Source organism: Chlorocebus sabaeus, chromosome 7 (genome assembly GCF_047675955.1).
Source record: "Chlorocebus sabaeus isolate Y175 chromosome 7, mChlSab1.0.hap1, whole genome shotgun sequence".
In the NCBI taxonomy this organism is placed as follows: Eukaryota; Metazoa; Chordata; class Mammalia; order Primates; family Cercopithecidae; genus Chlorocebus; species Chlorocebus sabaeus.
The window spans coordinates 54,652,419-54,673,259 of record NC_132910.1 but is presented as its reverse complement, the minus strand read 5'-3'; the positions used below and the strand labels follow the sequence as shown (position 1 = coordinate 54,673,259).

General features: G+C 36.8%; 1 protein-coding gene and 1 long non-coding RNA gene across 9 annotated transcripts in view; one reads left to right on the top strand and one right to left on the bottom strand.

Annotated features, from left to right (window-relative positions):
- CENPE (centromere protein E) overlaps positions 1-15,152 on the top strand; it is an 87,906-nt gene extending 72,754 nt beyond the window's left edge. For all 8 annotated transcript variants that reach the window (XM_007999428.3, XM_073017527.1, XM_073017528.1 and 5 more), the window contains 6 exons: positions 730-915; positions 4,715-4,827; positions 6,802-6,899; positions 10,001-10,184; positions 11,908-12,194; positions 14,641-15,152. In XM_007999428.3, the coding sequence (XP_007997619.3) occupies positions 730-915; positions 4,715-4,827; positions 6,802-6,899; positions 10,001-10,184; positions 11,908-12,194; positions 14,641-14,735 (963 nt within the window). In that variant the 3' untranslated portion in view covers positions 14,736-15,152. The remainder of the gene's footprint in view (positions 1-729; positions 916-4,714; positions 4,828-6,801; positions 6,900-10,000; positions 10,185-11,907; positions 12,195-14,640) is intronic.
- Positions 15,153-18,443: 3,291 nt separating this feature from the next.
- LOC140712090 (uncharacterized) lies at positions 18,444-19,841 on the bottom strand. The gene is made up of 3 exons (XR_012093542.1): positions 19,760-19,841; positions 18,664-18,780; positions 18,444-18,565 (listed from the first exon to the last, which is right to left on the bottom strand). It is a non-coding gene; the product is annotated as an uncharacterized lncRNA (long non-coding RNA).
- Between the last annotated feature and the right edge of the window lie 1,000 nt (positions 19,842-20,841).

Genomic DNA, 20,841 nt, shown 5'->3' with positions numbered 1-20,841 from the left:
TTGTGTTTTTCTATTTAAGATTAATAAGGGTGGGCATGATGGTTCTTGCCTGTAATCCCAGCACTTTGGGAGGCCAAGGCGGGCAGATCACCTGAGGTCAGGAATTCAATACTGGCCTGGCCAACGTGGTGAAACCCCATCTCTACTAAAAGTACAAAAATTAGCCAGGTGTGGTGACACACACGTGTAGTCCCAGTTACTCGGAAGGCTGAGGCAGGACAATCACTGGAATCCAGGAGGTGGAGTGCAGAGAGCCGAGATTGTGCCACTGCATTCCAGCCTGGGCAATGGAGCAAAACTCCATCTCCAAAAAAAATAAATAAATAAAAATTAATAAAAGTAAAGGGAAAGATAAGTGATATATATTACTTTAGAGAGTCAATTAACAAATGTCGTTTGTTTAAGTAGTGTTCATTTAAAATATGAGTGCCTGTTTAATATGCTTAGCACTATGCTGACTAATCACATAACCACTGTGCTGTATTTAACTGCATGTTTTAAGAATTTACAGACAGATTATAATATAAACCTTTGACATTTTCAATCCAAAAATCATCATCTAAATGAGGGAAATAACATGTCTATAGAATGAATGATGTTTGGCCTCTCTTTGTTAATATAATCTGTGAAAAGTTAACAATACCTAAATATGATCATCTCTGTCTCAAATTTGTATACTGTGATTCTGTCTTGATGATAGAGCTTATGAATGTGTGCTTTTTCTAATAGAAAATTCGAGAACTGGAAAATTCACTACGTGAAGCTAAAGAAAGTGCTATGCATAAGGAAAGCAAGATTATAAAGATGCAGAAAGAACTTGAGGTGACTAATGACATAATAGCAAAACTTCAGGCCAAAGTTAATGAATCAAATAAATGTCTTGAAACAACAAAAGAGACAATTCAAGTACTTCAGGTAACTTAAACATAAAAATAAAAGTTGTTTGTTTGTTTAGCATATTGAATTCAGCAAATCTCTTGGTGCTCTGTTCTTCCATCTCACGACAACTTCCTATTACCTATGTGTGTCTGAAGTTCAATACTCATGCAGAAGCAACTTATAAGTGAAATGTAGGAGCGTATTGTCATGTAAAATGTTATTTTTATTATGTTGGAGAAATAATTTTTAAAAGACATACATGTTTACAGTTTAAAATGTATATTTTTTCATTTTTCAAAAAAATTGCGTATCAAAATATATAATACTGTTAGATAAGTATATTTTTAAATTCTTTTCTTTCTACTTACTGCCCCTGTTACTGAGTCCCACCTGATGTCCCATGGGCTGAATCTGACCTGTTTTGAGGGGAAAAAACATAATTTAAACATTTTTCAACTTGAATGTCATTAGACAAACCACACACTCATTAATCACTACTCCCTTTTGGTTTAGTTCTAGCCACTTCTCACATTTCTTCTACTCAAGTCTGATCCGAATTGGCATATTTAAATTTGCTGTTCTGCTCCAGTGTCTTTTCACTCCAGTTAAAATTAGGAACACATCAAGAATGCCTGCTTTATTCATATTTAACATTGTTCTAAAAATTCTGGTCTATTCAGTGAGACATGAGTAGAGAGGCAAAAGAAAAAATTAATTTTTTGACAATTATTGTTATAGCTGGAAACTAAAAAATTCAAGTATAAAGTTTTAGAATGTTGTAATTTTTTAATATTACAAATATTGATCACAATTTTTATTCATTCCACAAATATTTGCTGAGCACCAGCTATGTGTCACTCACTGTTCTAGAGGCCAATGAAAAAACAAAGCCCATGCCAGCAAAGAACTTACATTCTAGTTGAAGGAGACAGAATATTAACTTAAAATGTAAAATATAGAAGGTGTATTTTTATTTATGTTATATATATTAAGAAGTATATTATATCTCAAGTGGTGAAAAGTGAAATGGAAAAAAATTAAGCCAGACAAGGGGGTACATGGTTCTGGGTGAAGGTGAACATGTGTGGGAAGAGAGATGATTGTATATAGGGGAGTTGAGGAATGTCACACCAGTAAGATGATCTGAAGGAAGTGATAGGGCAAACTGTCTGGCCAGGGAGAAATGTTCCAGGCAAAGGAAATAGCAAACTGAAAACAACAAGCAAGGTAGTGCATCCAGAGCAGAATGAGCAAGAGGATAGAGGTAGAAAATAAGGTGAGAAGTAGCGGAGGACCAGATCATAAAGGCCCTGTAAGCTATTTTCAGAACTCTCATTTCTATTCTGGGAGAGATGGAAACAAAGGCTTCTCAATGGGAAAAGGATAGTCTGATCAACTAATGATGCTAGATAACTAAACATCCATCCATAAGCAAAAAAGACAAAGAACTTATAGTTTTCACAAAAATTAACTAAAATAGATCATAGACATAAATGTAAAATGCAAAACTAGAAAACTCAAAGAAGATGACATAGCAGTTCTAAGTGACCTTGGATTTGGCGATTTTTTTAGATATAATACAAGAAGTACGATCCATAAAGAAAAAAACTGGTAAGTTGGATTTTATTGAGACAAACTTCTGCTTTGCAAAAGACACTGTCCGGAGAATAAAGAGAAGCCACAGACTGGCAGAAACTATATACAAAACATGAATCTGGTGAAGGAATGTTATACAAAATAGACAAAGAACTCTTAAAACCAACGATAAGAAACAACCAGTCAATCTTAAAATTGACAAAAGACCCAGATGACAAATAACCATATGAAAAGATGCTTCATATCATATGTCATTAGAGAATCACAAATTAAAATAATAGACAATTACAAACCTACCAGAATAGCCAAAATCCAAAACACTGAGAACACCAAATGCTGGTGTATGGAGCAAAAGGAATTCTTACTAATTGCTAGTGGACATGCAAAATGCTACAGCCACTGTGGAAGATGGTTTGGCAGTTTCTTACAAAACTAAGCATACTTGTATGATTGAGCAGTTGTATTCCTTGGTATTTACTCAGATGAGTTGAGAATGTATGTACACACAAAAGGCTGCATGTGTATATTAATAGCAGCTGTGTTCATAATTGCTAAGACTTAGACACACCCAAGCTGTCTTTCAGTGGGTAAATGGATAAACTGGTACATTCATACAATGGAATAGTTTTCAGCAATTAAATGAGAGGGCCAGGTGCAATGACTCACGCCTGTAATCCCAGCACTTTGGGAGGCCAAGGCAGGCAGATCACCTGAGATCAGAATTTCAAGACCAGTCTCCCCGACATGGCAAACCCTGTCTCTACTAAAAATACAAAAAATTAGCCAGGCATGGTGGTGAGTGCCTGTAATCTCACCTACTCAAGGGGCTGAGGCAGGAGAATCGCTTGAACCCAGGAGGTGAAGGTTGCAGTGAGCCGAGATCGCACCACCGCACCTCAGCCTAGGTGACAAGACCGAAACTTTGTCTTAAAAAAAAAATAAGAAAGGAATGAGAGGACCTTTAGTACACATTGCTTAGTGGAAGAAGCCAATCTGAAAAGGCTACATACTGTATGATTTCAAGTATATGACATTTTTAAAAAGGCAAAACTAAGAGACAGTAAAAAAAAAAAATAAACAGTTGCCAGGGATAATGCAGAAGAGAGGGATGAATAGGCAGAGCACAGGGTTTTTTAGGACAGTGAAACTATTCTGTATGATACTGTAATGATGGACATGTGCCATTTTACATTTGTCGAAACCCACCGAACTATTCTGTATGATACTGTAATGATGGACATGTGCCATTTTACATTTGTCGAAACCCACCGAATGTACAATACAAATAAACTGTCATGGAAATTATAGATCTTAATAATGTATCAATATTCATCACTTATAACAAATGTGCCATACTAATACATGATGTTAATATGGGGAAAAAGGAATAGGGGACACTGGATATGTAGGACCTCCCAGTATTTTCCATTCCATTTTTCTGGAAACAAACTGCTGCTGTAAAATACAGTGTTTTGTATCACTGGATGGAACTATGTTTCAGTACAAAATATACCTAGTAATGCTCTGTTTTGTGGCCTGAATTTAGTTCTAGTTTGATGTTTACATCACTGCTCCAACATCTTTTTGTTTCGTTTTCTGATTTACCTTTTTCCACCCTTTTCATTATTTCCAACTTTTTTCATTTTGTAGGTATTTTCAATTGGAAAAAAATATATTTATTTTAATAAATAAAAATCATGTTTTTTTGTTTTTTTTTTTTTTTTGAGACGGAGTCTCGCTCTGTCGCCCAGGCTGGAGAGCAGTGACCGGATCTCAGCTCACTGCAAGCTCGGCCTCCCGGGTTTACGCCATTCTCCTGCCTCAGCCTCCCGAGTAGCTGGGACTACAGGCGCCTGCCACCACGCCCGGCTAATTTTTTTGTATTTTTAGTAGAGACGGGTTTTCACTGTGTTAGCCAGGATGGTCTCGATCTCCTGACCTCGTGATCCGTCCGTCTCGGCCTCCCAAAGTGCTGGGATTACAGGCTTGAGCCACCGCGCCTGGCCAAAAATCATGTTTCTAATTGGGAAAATCGTATTTCTAATTGCATATTAGCTTCGAATAGACTTCATATCAATATATAGTTATTCAGTTAAAATTGATGTTTTTTCATGTATTTGGAATTGTTTGCTGTTTTAAAATGTCCTTAATTAGAGCAAAGACAGCTAACCATTCTTTAAAACTGGAGAAATTTAAGCTCCTCTAATAATTATTTTTATTTTCTCTAAAAAAAAATTAGGACAAAGTTGCTTTAGGAGCTAAGCCATATAAAGAAGAAATTGAAGATCTCAAAACGAAGCTTGTGAAAATAGACCTAGAGAAAATGAAAAATGCCAAAGAATTTGAAAAGGAGTACGTATTTGTCTTAATTTAATGTGATTTTAATAGCTTTTCTTCCTAAACTACATATACTTTTCATTAGTTAAATTTTTAAAATAAAATTTATGAAAACATTGTTACTGCTCTTCTTTAAAAAATATAAACATCCATAGATTTTAAATATACTGGTCTCATTACATATGCAAAGTTTTTAAAACTAAGCACAATTCTGATCAATTAACACACTATGTCTTTGAACACTTCTTAGTCATACATTATTATAAACAATTTTAAGTGGCTTTTTTATGCCTGAAAGTGAACATTAAGAGTGTGTGTGTGTGTGTGTGTGTGTGTGTAGCAGTTTTACTAAGGTTTCTGTTGTTTCTCTTAATTTCATTTGTTGGTCTTACTGTGTTTTTGTGTTAAGATTCTATTTCCTTTTAATTTATAGTTCCCTAGGGCCCAAGAGCAAATCGTCTTTTTACTGATTTATTTATAGGTAGCATTATATATAACAGCGTGCCTAAATTCTTTGTGGTTATAGCATAATGAAAAGAACATTAAACAGAGAGTCAAGGAAACTGCATTAGAAATACGTTCTCAATCCCAGCACTTTAGGAGGCTGAAGGTCAGGAGATCCAGACCATCCTGGCTAACACAGTGAAACCCCGGCTCTACTAAAAATACAAAAAAAATTAGCCGGGCTTGGTGGCAGGCACCTGTAGTCCCACCTACTTGGGAGACTGAGACAGGAGAATGGCGTGAGCCCGGGAGGCGGAGCTTGCAGTGAGCCCGTATCACACCACTGCACTCCAGCCTGGGCAACAGAGTGAGACTCCATCTTAAAAAAAAAATGGAATACGTTCTCACTTACTAATGCATCACCTTATACTGTTTATTCTCTCTGGTCCTCGCATTCATAATCAGTAAAGAAAGGTTTATATTAGGGGATTTAAGATGCTTCCTGGCTTTTAACACTTTTCATTCTTCCTAAGGATCTTGAATAAATATTTAATGATCTCTTATTTTGCCCAGGAAGTAGCTCTCGGAATTTTCGTGCTCTCTAAGCAGCCTATTGGTTTTAGTGAAACAAATCTATTAGATTCTCAATTATAAAAACAATTTTACTTGTAGAGTAGGGCCGGGTGCAGTGGCTCACGCCTGTAGTCCCAATACTTTGGGAGGCCAAGGCAAGCAGATCACCTAGGGTCAGGAGTTTGAGACCAGCCTGGCCAACATGGCGAAACCCTGTGTCTACTAAAAATACAAAAATTAGCCGGGCATGGTGGCAGGTGCCTGTAATCTCAGCTACTCGGCAGGCTGAGGCAGGAGAATCGCTTGAACTCGGGAGGCAGAGGTTGCAGTGAGCTGAGATCACGCCATTGCACTCCAGCCTGGGTAACAAGAGCGAGACTTCATCTCAAAAAAAAAAAGAATAGGGTCAGCAGATACAGATACATTCATAGTCATTAAAAAAGGCTGAAAGTCATAATTTATCATTGCTGATTAATGCCTAAAGTAGCAACTCTCATAAAATATCTCTTTCTACCGGAGAACAGTGATCAGAATTTGACCTTTGTAGCATCTTAGACCAGAGCTGCAGTCAGGGTTTGCTTTCCTGACCATATAGCAATAAAGCTGCACTTTCTCTTTCATGCTCCTTATACCGTCAAGATATTTCTAGGACCCCATGGTAAAAAATAATTAGGTAGTTATAATTTTGTTCAATATCCAATGAATTAGGCCTCCAGAAGCTTCAAAAGAACTGGGGTTTCTCAGTATAAGAAAACCAGACTGTCCCTGCACCGAAGCAGAATGCTTCTAATTTGATGGCATTAATGCCATAAGGCACATGGCACCAGAGAGGTGTCGTGAGGGCGTATCTACTGCCACTTACGGGCGTTATGTCATTGTGATGTATTAGAAAATCCTTCACAGCAGCTCTGTTTATTCTCCTGTAAAAAATTAGTTGCTGAACTTTTTACATCTTTTTATTGTTTTTGTTAGAATCAGTGCTACAAAAGCCACTGTAGAATATCAAAAGGAAGTTATAAGGCTATTGAGAGAAAATCTCAGAAGAAGTCAACAGGCCCAAGATACCTCAAGTAAGTAGAAAATGCAGGTATTTTCAGATCCTTTAAATTTTACTTCTCAACACACAACAGACTTTGATGACTAATATTATGTAGTATGTGACAGTCGAGAGTAAATAGAAGTTGACCACCAATGTATTTTTAAATGAATTTATTGGAACCGTATTTCCAGATATCTTGTGACATCTTAGTTTGTTGTAATCTTAGATGCTTATCCATTATAGATTCTTGAAAAATATGAACTCTGCTTTTGTATTGTCAAATCTTTACCTATTAGTGAAGATACCTTCAGGCAATAAAGGAATGACTTATACTATATCAACATAGAATTATGCTTCCCAATAAAATGAAACACATCTTCATAGATTTTAATTGTATACATCTCATAAGTTGTAATTGGTGTGCAGTAAAAATAAATACTATTCTGTTTGTTCTTGAAACTAAAAATACCAAGTTAATATTTACTTGCAGAGGTCTTTGAAATTTATCTGAGATACACTTTTTAGATCTGTTGATCAAATTTCTCAATATATATGCATTCTTCAAACTACCTTTTTTCATATTCTGTCTGTCCCATTTGAAAAGAAAGAATGCTTGAACAGTACTTGGGATAGCTGTGCAGTAGAACAAGTACTGAGCTAAGTCAGGTGCAGATCTCAATGGCTATGTGAAATCGTGGGGTTAGCACCTGATCTTCTAACTTATAGGCATATATATATATGCTTATATATATACTTATAAGTATGTTAGCACCTGATTTTCTAACTTACAGACATATATATAATATTGTATATTTTTATATATTTTTATATATTTTCTATTATATAATTTCTATTATATATTTCATATTATTTATTTTCTAACATATATATATAAGCTTATATATAAGAAGTATATATACTTATATATATGCATATATACTTATATATTTACAAGTATATGTGAGTATGTATACTATATACTTTTATGTATATGTGAGTATATATACTTATATGTATATGTGAGTATATATACTTATATACTTAAATGTATATGTGAGTATACTTATATACTCATATATACTTTTTTTTATTTGATTGTCTTTTTATTATTGAGTAGTAAGAATTCTTTACATATTTTGGATGCAGGTCACATACAAGATATATGATGTGACAATATTTTATCGCATTTCTGTGGTTGTCTTTTCACTTTCTTTTTTTGTTATTTTTATACTTTATGTTCTAGGGTACATGGGCACAACGTGCAGGTTATGTATACGTGTGCCATGTTGGTGTGCTGCACCCATTAACTTGTCATTTACATTAGGTATATCTCCTAATGCCTCCTTATATATACTTTTTTACAGGAGAATAAACAGAAACAGAACTGCTATGAAGGATTTTCTAATATATACTTATATATATCTGCACACTTATATATACTTATAAGTATATATACACACATATATACATATATACATATATACTTATATATACACCTGTATATACTTATAAGCATATATATACACATATATACCTATAAGTACATATACACTTATATATGCACTTTTATATACACTTATAAGTATATATATGTATACATATACTTATAAGTGTATATATGTATACATATACTTATAAGTGTATATATGTATATGTATATATACTTATACATAAGTATAAGTATACTTATATATAGTATATATGTATAACTGTATATGTAAGTATATGTATGTATAAGTATATATAAGTATATACTTATATATATAAGTGTATACATATTTGAGCATGCACATGTATATGTAAGTGTATGTAAGTATATATAAGCTTATATATACACTTATATACAAGCGTATATAATACAGGCAGATATCTTGTTTTGCTTAGTATATGGAATTTTCAATGTGCAAGGTATATTGTATATAATATTTACATATTTACAGAATATATAGAATTTCATATATTACATGTTATAGGATACATATAAGTGTATATACATATATATACGCACATGCACACATATATAGTTAAACGTACACGTATATGTGGACATGGTATATGCACATATTTTTGGCAGGTGGTAACACTTCAGTCATTATGGGGAAAGTAATTTTTAGAGCTCATGTAATAAGTGTCTTTTTTAAAAAAGCATATATACATATACACTTATTTATATACATGCACGCATGCACACACATACATAAAGATCAGACCAAAAGTTGTGGGTAAAAGCACATTGAAAATTTCAAATACTAAGCAAAACAAGATATCTGCTTGTTTTACTTATATTATTGTATCATTTCCAAAAAAAAAAAAAGATTGGTGCTAAAGGTGTTAAGGTGTTGTCTAGTACCTATTGTAGCTTAAACTTCCCTAGTGTCTGTTACAGGATAACCACAGCACCTACCAAGAAACTTAAAGAGGTAAAAACAGAAGTGAGGATTCTTTGTTTCAGAAGGTTGAGGATAATTATTCCTGATTTGTAGATGACTTTCAGGTACATAGTGTAGATTAATTCAAAATAAAATAGACATCAAGAATTGCCCTACACACACACACTATCCCTCTTTTGTGAATTCCCAGTGACCTAATGGATTAATCCACTTCATAACTATCTCACATTTTTATGCAACTTTGCCTACAATTTACAAAACAATCTCTTTACACACATAGTGTAGAATATTTAATATGTGCTTCAATATTATCCTAACATATATTTAATTAATAATATGTATTGAATATATATAATGCACTGAATGACGGGGTGGCCCTCTCACCCTACCTCACCTCCCCGCCACACATGCACTGTGTTGTAACAAGCCCTCCAGGGGAAAATATAGATCAACAAAGGACAGCTGTAAGTGGAGAGGATTGCTATTGCTGCAGTATGGGTGAAAGATCTTGGTGATCGGGATATGTTAGTGAAATTGGTGGAGGGGGATTCTAGAGGCATAGAATTGATGGTTGGTCAGATAAACGGAGTACGGTAGAAGGCTGAAGTCAAGGGTGACTTCCAGGGAAACAAGACTTGAGGTGTTTTGGTCTCTATAATGGCCTATTGTACTTAATAGTATTTCCTTTATTTTGAACTTTGGAGACAAAATTATCACCTATTTGTGTATTTTCCTCCCACAGTGATATCAGAACATACTGATTCTCAGCCTTCAAATAAACCCTTAACTTGTGGAGGTGGCAGCGGCATTGTACAAAACACAAAAGCTCTTATTTTGAAAAGTGAACATATAAGGCTAGAAAAGGAAATGTCTAAGTTAAAGCAGCAAAATGAACAGCTAATAAAGCAAAAGAATGACTTGTTAAGGTAAGATCTGCTTACATGATACAGATATTATGCTTATGGCTATTACATGTATGTAGGGACATGGTATATGCACATATTTTTTGCACGTGGTAACAGTCATTATGGGGAAAGTAATTTTTAGAGCTCATGTAATAAGTGTCTTTTTTAAAAAATGAGAATATGGGTACACTATTCCAGTGTTTGCTGTCTATCAACTGACAATTCATAACCAAGCCAAGAAACAAGGAAGAAACAAAGACCTTTGAGGGGGCAGCTGAAATATACCACAAGTCCATATTCCCAAGCCAGTGAGGCTTTACTTAGGAACTCCTTATGTCCATTATTGTAGGCTTTTTACTTTATAAACAGATCTAACAAATTATTTGGCTTCTAGCACAGTGGAAGATTAGAATCTTTTCCCCAAGCACTCTACTATGATACAGTAGGAAAAAAAAGGGTTAAATAATTTATGAATGACTCTTTGCCATGAAAGCTATTAAAAAAGAAACAAAAACAAAAAGGAGATTATAAAAGGGTTATATTATGAAAGAGAAATCCAACATTATCTAGGTGTTAGAGGTAGAGTGTTGGTTGATCAAGAAGCCAACAAACGGGCATACCTCGTTTTATTGCACTAATCTTTCTACTATATACACTGGGAATCCAAAAGATTTCTGCAGTTTGCTTCATTACAGTGATCAGGAACCAAACCTGCAATATCTCCAAGGTATGCCTATATCAGAATATATATGAAAAATGAATAGGAATTAGGCTAGATAAGAGAAGAAGGGTAAGTTTTCCAGGCCAGGGGACAACATGTTCATGGTCTTTGAGTGAAGAAGAATAACTAATTGGTGGGACTGAAAGACATCCAGTGTGGCCAGGGTGTAGAGAATGAGACAGAATAAAGTGCAAGACAAGGTGCCAGAGGTAAATGGATTCAGATTACATGGGCCCTTATAGCTCATTTTGAAGAATATGGAGTGGTATCCTAAATGTAATGGCAGGATTACTTGCACTGGAGGATTTTAAGGTAGTGGCCTGATGAGATCTTATAGCATCTTTGGCTGCTAGAGCATTATAGAGGGACCCAATCTTAGAATGTGTTTATGGTAATTCAGGCAAAACATAATTTTAACATGGACTAGCTTGGCTCCAATAGGGATAAAAACAAGGAAGTGAATTTGATAGATAGGATGAGATTGTATCAAGGGACTTGGATGACTGTTAAAATGAAAGAGAATGAGGTCTCTAGGATTGTTTCCCAGGTTTCTCTCTGGAGGAACTGGATAAATGCTGGTGGCATCTTCTGTAAGAAGCAGCACTGTAACTAGAAAAGCACAGTGTAATCTTTCTTTTACAGTAAGAAAGGTACATCAAAGATTCATCTATCCAGGAGACTAATTTATCAAATTATTGTGGCAAAGCATCAATAGATAAGCCACTCTGGATTATATCATTGATTTATTTGAAAACCTAATGTTGTACTTAGAGCTTTCTTTTCAAGACTCCATGATCATGGAAACTTACTACATTATTTGATTGATATAGATCCATTTTGTTTTCTGAACTTTGGAAATAGTCAAAACAGGAAGCATGAGGTTGAAATTAAAATGTAAATGTGATAAAATGGTATATTTATGTTATATATATTTCATCACAATTTAATTTTTAAATATAAATGTGAATACATCTTAACAATCAAGAAGTCTTACAATGTCTCCTTTTTTCCCCCACATTTAAGCAATAATCAGCATCTTTCCAATGAGGTCAAAACTTGGAAGGAAAGAACACTTAAAAGAGAGGCTTACAAACAGGTAACTTGTGAGAATTCTCCGAAGTCTCCTAAAGTGACTGGAACAGCTTCTAAAAGGAAACAAATTACACCCTCTCAATGCAAGGAACGGAATTTACATGATCCTACGCCAAAGGAATCACCAAAATCTTGGTTTTTTGATAGCCGATCAAAGTCTTTACCATCACCTCATCCAGTTCGCTATTTTGATAACTCAAATTTAGGTCTTTGTCCAGGTAAGTAAATATACTGGTTACTTTAAAATCAGAAGGTAACAGTTGGAACTTATTAGTCAATTAGCGATTTAGTCAAGTAAGCTACAATGTCAGGCTTCATTTGCTGACTCTGTAAGAAAGTTGGTTTCTCCAAGGCATAGCAATGAAGTGCAATTCACTTTTACCCCAAGTGAAGTCCTCAGTCTACCCTTTAAGCCCTTAGTTTTGTCCAAAGAGAGACAAGCAACTTTCTCAAGGACATGAAGATACTACCCTAAAAAGCAACTTTTACTGAAAAGTCTTATCAATTCAATGGACCAGAATATCCAATAGCATTATATTTACTTTACCCAACCCAGATAATAGACGAATCATTTACTTATTCATTTATTCAATCAGCAAAATTGTTTTGAGCCCCTTCTATGTGTTAAGGATTGGATCCTGATGGCACATTGATAAGCAAAACCAGACGTGGTCCCTGCCTTCATAGAGCTTAATTCTGATGGAAGATTACAGACAGTAATCAAGTGGTTTAAAAAAAAAAAAAAAGTGAAATTCAAGCAGTGCAACTACAAAAAACTATGAGGAATATAATAAGTATTTGAGGAATATTGAGGAAGGAAACTGAGATCAGATCTAAAAGGTTAACATGAGTTATCTTAACAAAGAGCAGAGGGAAAAGCATCTCAGGCAGATGGAACAGCAACAGCATTAGGGTAGGTGGGAACATGATCAGGGGAAGAGTTGAAAGAAATATGGTGTGGTCAGAGCACAGTGAGTACAAGCTTGTGTGGGTGAAGTCAGTGAGGCCAAAGGGAGAATTAAGAGCCAGAAATGCTGGACTTTTATAAATTATATAAAGGAATTTTTTCATTTATTGTGTAGAGGAAGACTTTGAAAGATCTTAAGCAATGGCAGGAGAACGTGAGTCACACATTTTGAAAACATCACCTCATCTCTAAGGTGGTCAGCAAATAATAGGAGCAGGAGTTTGACAGTTGTCTAAACAAGACATGATGGTAGTGTGGACTTGGAGTAGAGATGGAGAGAAGTAGACTGACAGGAGAGATTTTGGAGTAAAATCAGCAACACCAGGCACCTGATTGAACAAAGGAGTGGGGAGGTATCAAGGATCACCCCCAGCTCTGCATGGAGGTTGTCCACAGAAGTGGGGGGGACTTGCAGGAGAAATGTAACATGGCGTTTCTTGTAGTCTTTCTCACCACGTAGCATCTATTGTGCACAGCCCTTTGTGACAGTGTATCTGCCTACCCTACCAGAGGTACCCTGTTATGCCACTCTAGAAATCTAAAGCAACACAATTGTACACTAAGAAAGGCAGTTGCCAAATCATTTAAAACCTTTAGCAATATTTGCCAGAGTTTATAAACCTCTACTTTGTGATTAAGAAAAAATCATCTATTCTCATCAACTATATCAAAATTAGATCAAGTTGACAGTCTAAAAGTGTTCTTAGGGAGATAGGTAGGCACAGAAACATTTGGAATAAGAAAAGTTTGAAATATTCTCTTCATGAAATAGTATTTAACAAACATTTAAGGACCTTTTATTAGCTAGCTAACACTTGCATGGAACTGTCTCGCTATGTTGCCCAAGCTGGCCTTGAACTCCTACGTTCAAGCAATCCTAAGCATCAAGGACTACAGGTGCATGCTACCGCACCCAGCTGTAATCACCTTTTGGTTTTGTCTGCTGGTGCCAGAGGTGTATGCATAATGTGAATTCATCAAACTGCAAATAAAAATGTTTGAGTCCTTTTTTAATATATGGATCTCTCTGGTACTGTTTTTAGATAAATAAAAGAGTAGCCTAGAAGAATATATAAATCAAAAACTGACCAATTCAGAATTAAATGAGATTGTCCCAGCTTGAATTAATACCAGTCTTTTAAAAAGTAAATGTGAGTTTTTACTTTTAATTATAAAAGGTAATCTAAATTACCTTAACAAACTAAGGTAATTGCTAAGACCAGTTATACTAGCTTTACTTTTATAAATATAATAATTGTAAAATAAATATTGTTTATAAGCAAATAGATGCAGCTAAAGTCCTTTTTAAAGGCTCACAGAAAGCTTTCCAAAGATGACTAAATATTCTCTAAAATACTATTTGTTTAGCACACCATTTATTTTGAGAAACAGGATGAAAGAAAACTCAATCAGTCCATGTTTGATTCACTTTGAATTTCAAATTGAAGAATTCCAAATAAAACTTTATTATCTCCCAGTTTAACTATGGTTTGTCTAATAGTTCATTTTAGGACAAAATGGGGAGCCAACTCCAACTCTAAGGTGAAATACACCATCTTCATGACCAAACATGATGAACCATGTTGCCCTTTTTCATTCTTCACATCTCTCCTGTCTTAACGTCCTTTCCGCTTTCAGCTGTGCTTGGTTCTTGTGTATTTTTGTAATAGGATTAATGTTTCCATTTTCTTTCTCAGAGGTACAAAATGCAGGAGCAGACAGCGTGGATTCTCAGCCAGGTCCTTGGCACGCCTCCTCAGGAAAAGATGTGCCTGAGTGCAAAACTCAGTAGACTCCTCTTCGTCACTTCTCTGGAGGTCCAGCATTCCTTGTTTGGAAATGACTTTGTTTATGTGTCTGTCCCTGGTAATGATGTCGTACTGCAGCTTAATTTCAATTCAGGCTTTACTTTGCCACTAGAGTTGCAAGATAAGGGAAGAGGAAATGAATGCATTGTGGTAATTTAGAATGGTGATAGCAATAGCTTCTTCTTCTTGCATATGGTAATACTTTTAAAAGTTGAATTGTTTTATTTATTTGTATATTTTGTAAAGAATAAAGTTATTGAAAGCAATGTAAAGTTACCTACATGACTTAGCATATTCCAAAGCATAACACATACATTACTATAAAACAATTTATTAACAAAATTGTAAACATTTTTAATACCTTACACATTCAATAAATGTTTAGTAGTTCTGAATCACCACTTTTCTATGTAATGTTAATGGTTTCTTGGTGAGGTAGTCTCTCTTGTTGACTCAATATTTTGCTATGAAAATACACACAAGCTTTCTGGATTTAAATTCCTAAAGGATAGCAGAGGCTATGTCCTCTTAACTTTCCAGTTCTAACATTCCTTTTGCTGTAATAACCCACAGAAGTTCTTTCTCACATTCCTGGTAACCTACCTATCCCAATCCCTACACAAACTCTCTAAATTGGTTGGTTTATTATTAGATTTTGTTTTTCACTGCCCCTCACTCCCAGCCTGGAGGAACCTATCGATCATTTATTCTACCTCTTCATTGTAGACATAAGGAACAGTACCAGAGTTTTTATCAAAGTAAAGTTTTCTAAACCTGGAGTCCCCACAGATAGATGAAGCATATATGGATGGGCTTCTTGTAATCTGTAAAACTTTTGAAATTTTTTGTGAACTTTTTTGTGTGGATTTATTTTGGGGGAGGGGATACTAGGGTTTATACTTTGTTTTATCAGATTCTTAGAGGGGCCCGTGATCCTGTAAAAATCTAAGAACTATGGCTTTAGAGGATATTTGATACTACTTTTATACCATATGACTTTGAAAAAACACTTAAAACAAGTTGCATTAGGTTATAGAACAGAGGTAAAGTGATTTCAAGGCATTCTCGGCTCTTTGGTAAGATTCAGTCAAAGGGAGAGATTATTGATTGCATCATATCTAGTATTTTAAAGTCTGTGGAGTGCATATTTTCCCATATCTTAACATACCACCAAAGGAATTAACTAGGACTAAGGGGAAACTATCCCTTCCTAAAATCTTTTCCCCTAGACCTGTACCTTAAGAGTCTGTCTTCTGCTTTCCACCCTTATCCAAACAAAACACTAACACACCTGTAGGTTTGATTCTTTATGTGTGCTTCTCCACCGAACAAAAGTAACCCAAAGTAGTGGTTAAGTTCACCTGGATGATAAAACTACATTAAAGTCATTAAAAATCTACTAGTTGTCAGGTAGCCAGCCTAGTAGAATATTTTTAACTTTTGAATTTGGGTGTCCATTTCATTCCTCAAATTTGGGAAGTTTGTAACCATTATTTCTTCAAATAAGCTGTGTCCCTTTTGCTGCCACCATTATCCCACACCCTTAATATCTATTCCCACACATTTTTCTCAGATTTTTTGGCTTGTATAAGTTAGAAAACTCAAGTGGTTCTTTTGATTGTGATGCAGCTCCTCATGGGCCACACTTTGTACCTCACATTAGGGATCTGCTGGGACTTGAGTCTAGTCAGGTCTAGGAGCATAGAGGGCTGGTGGGGGTAGGTCCTGAGGAGAATCAGCATTGTCTTGCTTGGCAGCTGCCTCAGGAGAGGCCATTATTATTTCCTCAGGCAATGCAGGAGCGCCATTGCACTCCAGCCTGGCCGGCAGGGTGAAACTGGAAAAAAGAAAAGGAAAAGGAAGAAAAATGGAGCTCAGTGTTCCTGGCTACAGGGTCTTCCCACACATCCCCATCCCAACTTACAGAATCTCACTCTCCCAGTCACTGTGGCTCATTTTACCAGTAGACACACTGAGGCAGAGTTCACCTTTTGCAATTGCATCAATCAAATGATGAAGACTGGTGTTTGATTTTCAGCAATTTTAGCCTCATGTCTACAGGAGAGAAGATCCTCTTTCAGGGCACGCCTAGAAGTTCTTAGGTTACTTATGTGGAGCTTTAGCCAGGAATTTGAATCCCTGAAGTCATTCTTTTTTTTTTTTTTTTTTTTTTTTTTTTTAAAAATAACTTTGCCCAACAACATTAGGAGCAGCCAACCAACATTGGTATATTTCTTAGTTTTCCATAAATATTTGAAAGTATTACAGGGCCGGGCACAGTGGTTCATGCCTGTAATCCTAGCACATAGGGAGGCCAAGGCGGGCGGATCATGAGGTCAAGAGTTCGAGACCAGCCTGGCCAACATGGTGAAACCCCATCTCTACTAAGATAACAAAAATTAGCCGGGCATGGTGGTGCATGCCTGTAATCCTAGCTACTCAAGAGGCTGAGGCAGACGAATCGCTTGAACCCGGGAGGCAGAGGTTGCAGTGAGCCAAGATCATGCCACTGCACTCCAGCTTGGGTGACAGAGCAAGCCTCTGTCTCGAAAAAAAAAAAAAAAAGGTGTTATATATACAGAGTCACTTAAGTGCCTCACCTCTAACAAGTGGTTGATTAGGAGTATCCAATGCAGATATTTTGCATACCTCTATGAACAGCTCATTTCTTGGACAGTCAGTCAGTCAGTGCTCTCTGTACTATTGAAAGAGCCAGACTGAGCACAGTGACTCATATCTGTAATCCCAACACTTTGGGAAACTGAGGCAGGAGGCGCACTTGAGACCAGGAGTTTGAGACCAGCCTGGGCAACATAGTGAGACCTCATCTCTAACAAAAAAATAATAATTTGGAGGGCTGAGGCAGGAGGATGGCCTGAGCCCAGGTATTCAAGGCTGCAGTCAGCTGTGATGGTGTCACTGCACTCCAACCTGTTCAAGAGTGGGACCCCATCTCAAAAATAAAAAGTAGAGCCTTTAGCATTTTCAGTTCTAATCATACTAGAGAGCCAATTCCAGGAACCCCAAAACCAACTCAGGAAACTCATCCTTAAAATTTTGTTCCTCTAGAACCTCTCCTGGTACCAAAATCTGTCCTAGGATTTTCCAGAGAGACAGAACCAATAGAATATATACAGATGGTCCCCAACTTATCATGGTTCAACTTGCGATGTTTCAACTTTAGGACGGTGTGAGAACAATATGCATTCAGTGAAAAGTTTACTTTGAATTCTGATCTCTTCACAAGATAGCAATACTCTGCTGTGATCATGGGCAGTGGTGTCATGACACAGCTGTCAGTCAGCCATGCGATCACGAGTAAACAACTGTCACTGTTCAGTGTACTCTGTTCAATAAATTCCAAGAGTCAGTCAACACCTTGTTATAAAATAGGCTTTGTATTAACTGTAGGCTAACAAGGGTTCTGAGCACATTTAAGTAGGCTTGACTAAGCTCTATGTTCAGTGAATTAGGTATATTAAATACATTTTTCAACTGACGGTATTTTCAATTTACAATGGGATTTTGGGATGTAACCCCATTGAAGGTTGAGGAATATAGATATAGATATAGATATATATATATATAGATATAGATATAGATATAGATATATATCTCTAGAGAAAGAGAGAGAGAGGATGTTTATTAGAGGAATTGGCTTACACAATTGGGGAGGCTAAGAAGTCCCACCATAGGCTGTCTGCAAGCTGGAGAGCCAGGGAAACTAGGAGTGTGGCTCAGTCCAAGTCAGAAGGCCTGAGAATCTGGTTGGAGTTCAGGTATCCAAGGGCAGGAGAAGATGGATGTCCCAGTTCTGGAAGAGAGAGAATTCACCTTTTCTCTGCCTTTGTGTTTTATCTGGGCCCTCAGCCAATTGGATAGTGCCTGCCCACATTGGGTGAAGATCCTTACCCAGTTCACTGATTCCAATGCCGATCTCTTCCAGAAACACTCACGGATGTCCCAGAAATAATGCTTACCAGCTCTCTGGGGATCTGTAAATCCAGTCAAGTTGACACCTAAAATTAACTGTCACAAACATTGTCTTGAGAGCCTGGCAGAATTATACTCAGGAAACTTCTTAAGAAACTGCCATTCACTCAGCAAATATTTAATGAGCATTTACTCTCTGCCAATTACTGTTTTAGGCACTGAAAGGCACTACCAATGTGGAACTCATATTGTAGATAAGAAAACAAGAAACTAATATTCTTTTAATACGACCTAATCACAATGTAAAGGAGTAAAATATATAGTCCCCACCCTTGAAGAAATTTAGACTGCTGACAATACAAATGGGTAAACAAGTATGTGCGATACCATGTGACTTAGGCTGTTATCATCAAATAAGCATTACTGCTGAAGATTACAGAGGGAGGCTGAAGAAAGCTACATCAACAAGCATTAGCCGGGGGCGGTGGCTCACGCCTGTAATCCCAGCACTTTGGGAGGCCGAGACGGGCGGATCACGAGGTCAGGAGATAGAGACCATCCTGGCTAACACGGTGAAACCCCGTCTCTACTAAAAATATAAAAATTAGCCGGGCACGGTAGCGGGCGCCTGTAGTCCCAGCTACACGGGAGGCTGAGGCAGGAGAATGGCATGAACGCGGGAGGCGGAGCTTGCAGTGAGTAGAGTTCGCGCCACTGCCTTCCAGCCTGGGCGACAGCGAGAGACTCCATCTCAAAAAAAAGAAAAGCATTGGAGTTGGCTTTGATTAGAGAACTCTCAAACTCATGAATAATCTGTTCCAAAAGCCTCAAGAGTCAAAGGGCATTATTAGTAAAGCAGGAACAAAGCTAGATGTGATTACAGATTGTTATAGCCAGCGTTAGAAGTTGCTGAAACAAGGAACAAGGAGGGACAATTTTACCAAAGACCTTGTATGGACACATGCAGAAAGTCCAGTTTGTTAAAGAACTAAAAAGGGCAACTTTTACCATCCATTATAATTAAATTTCTCTAAAAATGTATTCATCATAATAATCACTAACATGTATTAAGTACCTGTGTGGCAACCATTGTGCTGATGGATTCATAGGCTTAGTCGTTCCTCCTCACCACATCCCTGAGGTACGTGCTATTTTACCTTCATTTTACAGATGAGAAACATGAGAGGTTCAGAGATTTAAGTGATTTACTCACTCAGCTAGTGAGAGAAAGATACGGGACTTGCTCTAGTCTTTCTGACGCCACGGTCTTTGTTCTTATCCACTGTGACTGTTAGAAATCACTTAGCTCCATGTAACAAAAAACCTGAAAAACACTAGTCTAAAGTTTATTGTCCTCACATAAGAAGTCCAGAGGAGTTGTTGCCTTGAGGCTGTCATGGAGGAGACAGGCTCCTTCTTTTGCTGGGCCCTGTCATTAATGTGTGCCTCTGACCTCAGACGAACTCACTAAAAGGCTGCTCTGTCCCACGCATCCTATCTTCATTCCAGGCAAAAAGAAAGGGAGGAGCAAAAGCTAAAAGCCTTTCAGAAGGGCTTACTTTTCTATTTAAGAAGGAAGCCCTCCTCAGAAATTCCCACCTGCATTTCATTGGCCAGATCTATGCTGCTTGGCCACCCTTAGTGGCAAACAAGGCTATGAAGTCGAGACTTTTGTTTTCCAACTTTGACAAGTGAAAAAGGGGGGAAGTGAGTTGGATGGGTGCTGAGGAAACCAATTTATACAGTACATATACAAGTAGCCTACACAATCACTCTGCTCAGTGGCACTACAGATAAAGCACATGTTGCTATCCTAACCTAGAGGGCTCATGAGATCTAGTCCTTTCTTTTTGGCCTTATATCTCTGTTCTCTTCAGCCAGACTGGGGTTTTTTGCTGTTAACTCAACATGTTCCCTTTTAAGCTTCCACCCTGTCATCCAAGTTTCACGTTCTCCCCGACCCCATTCCCAGTGTAGTAAGGCTCCTGGCATTCTGCCACTAAATGTGCATTAGTGTTAGAATAGTCTGAGCATGAAAAAAATAAAAATCACAACTGTATCTTAAACACAAAGGAATTTTTTTTTTTATTTCTCTCCCTTAAAGCAGTCCAGGCCAAGTGCCAAGAAGGCTCCAGGATTTTCAGTGACCTGGAGTCC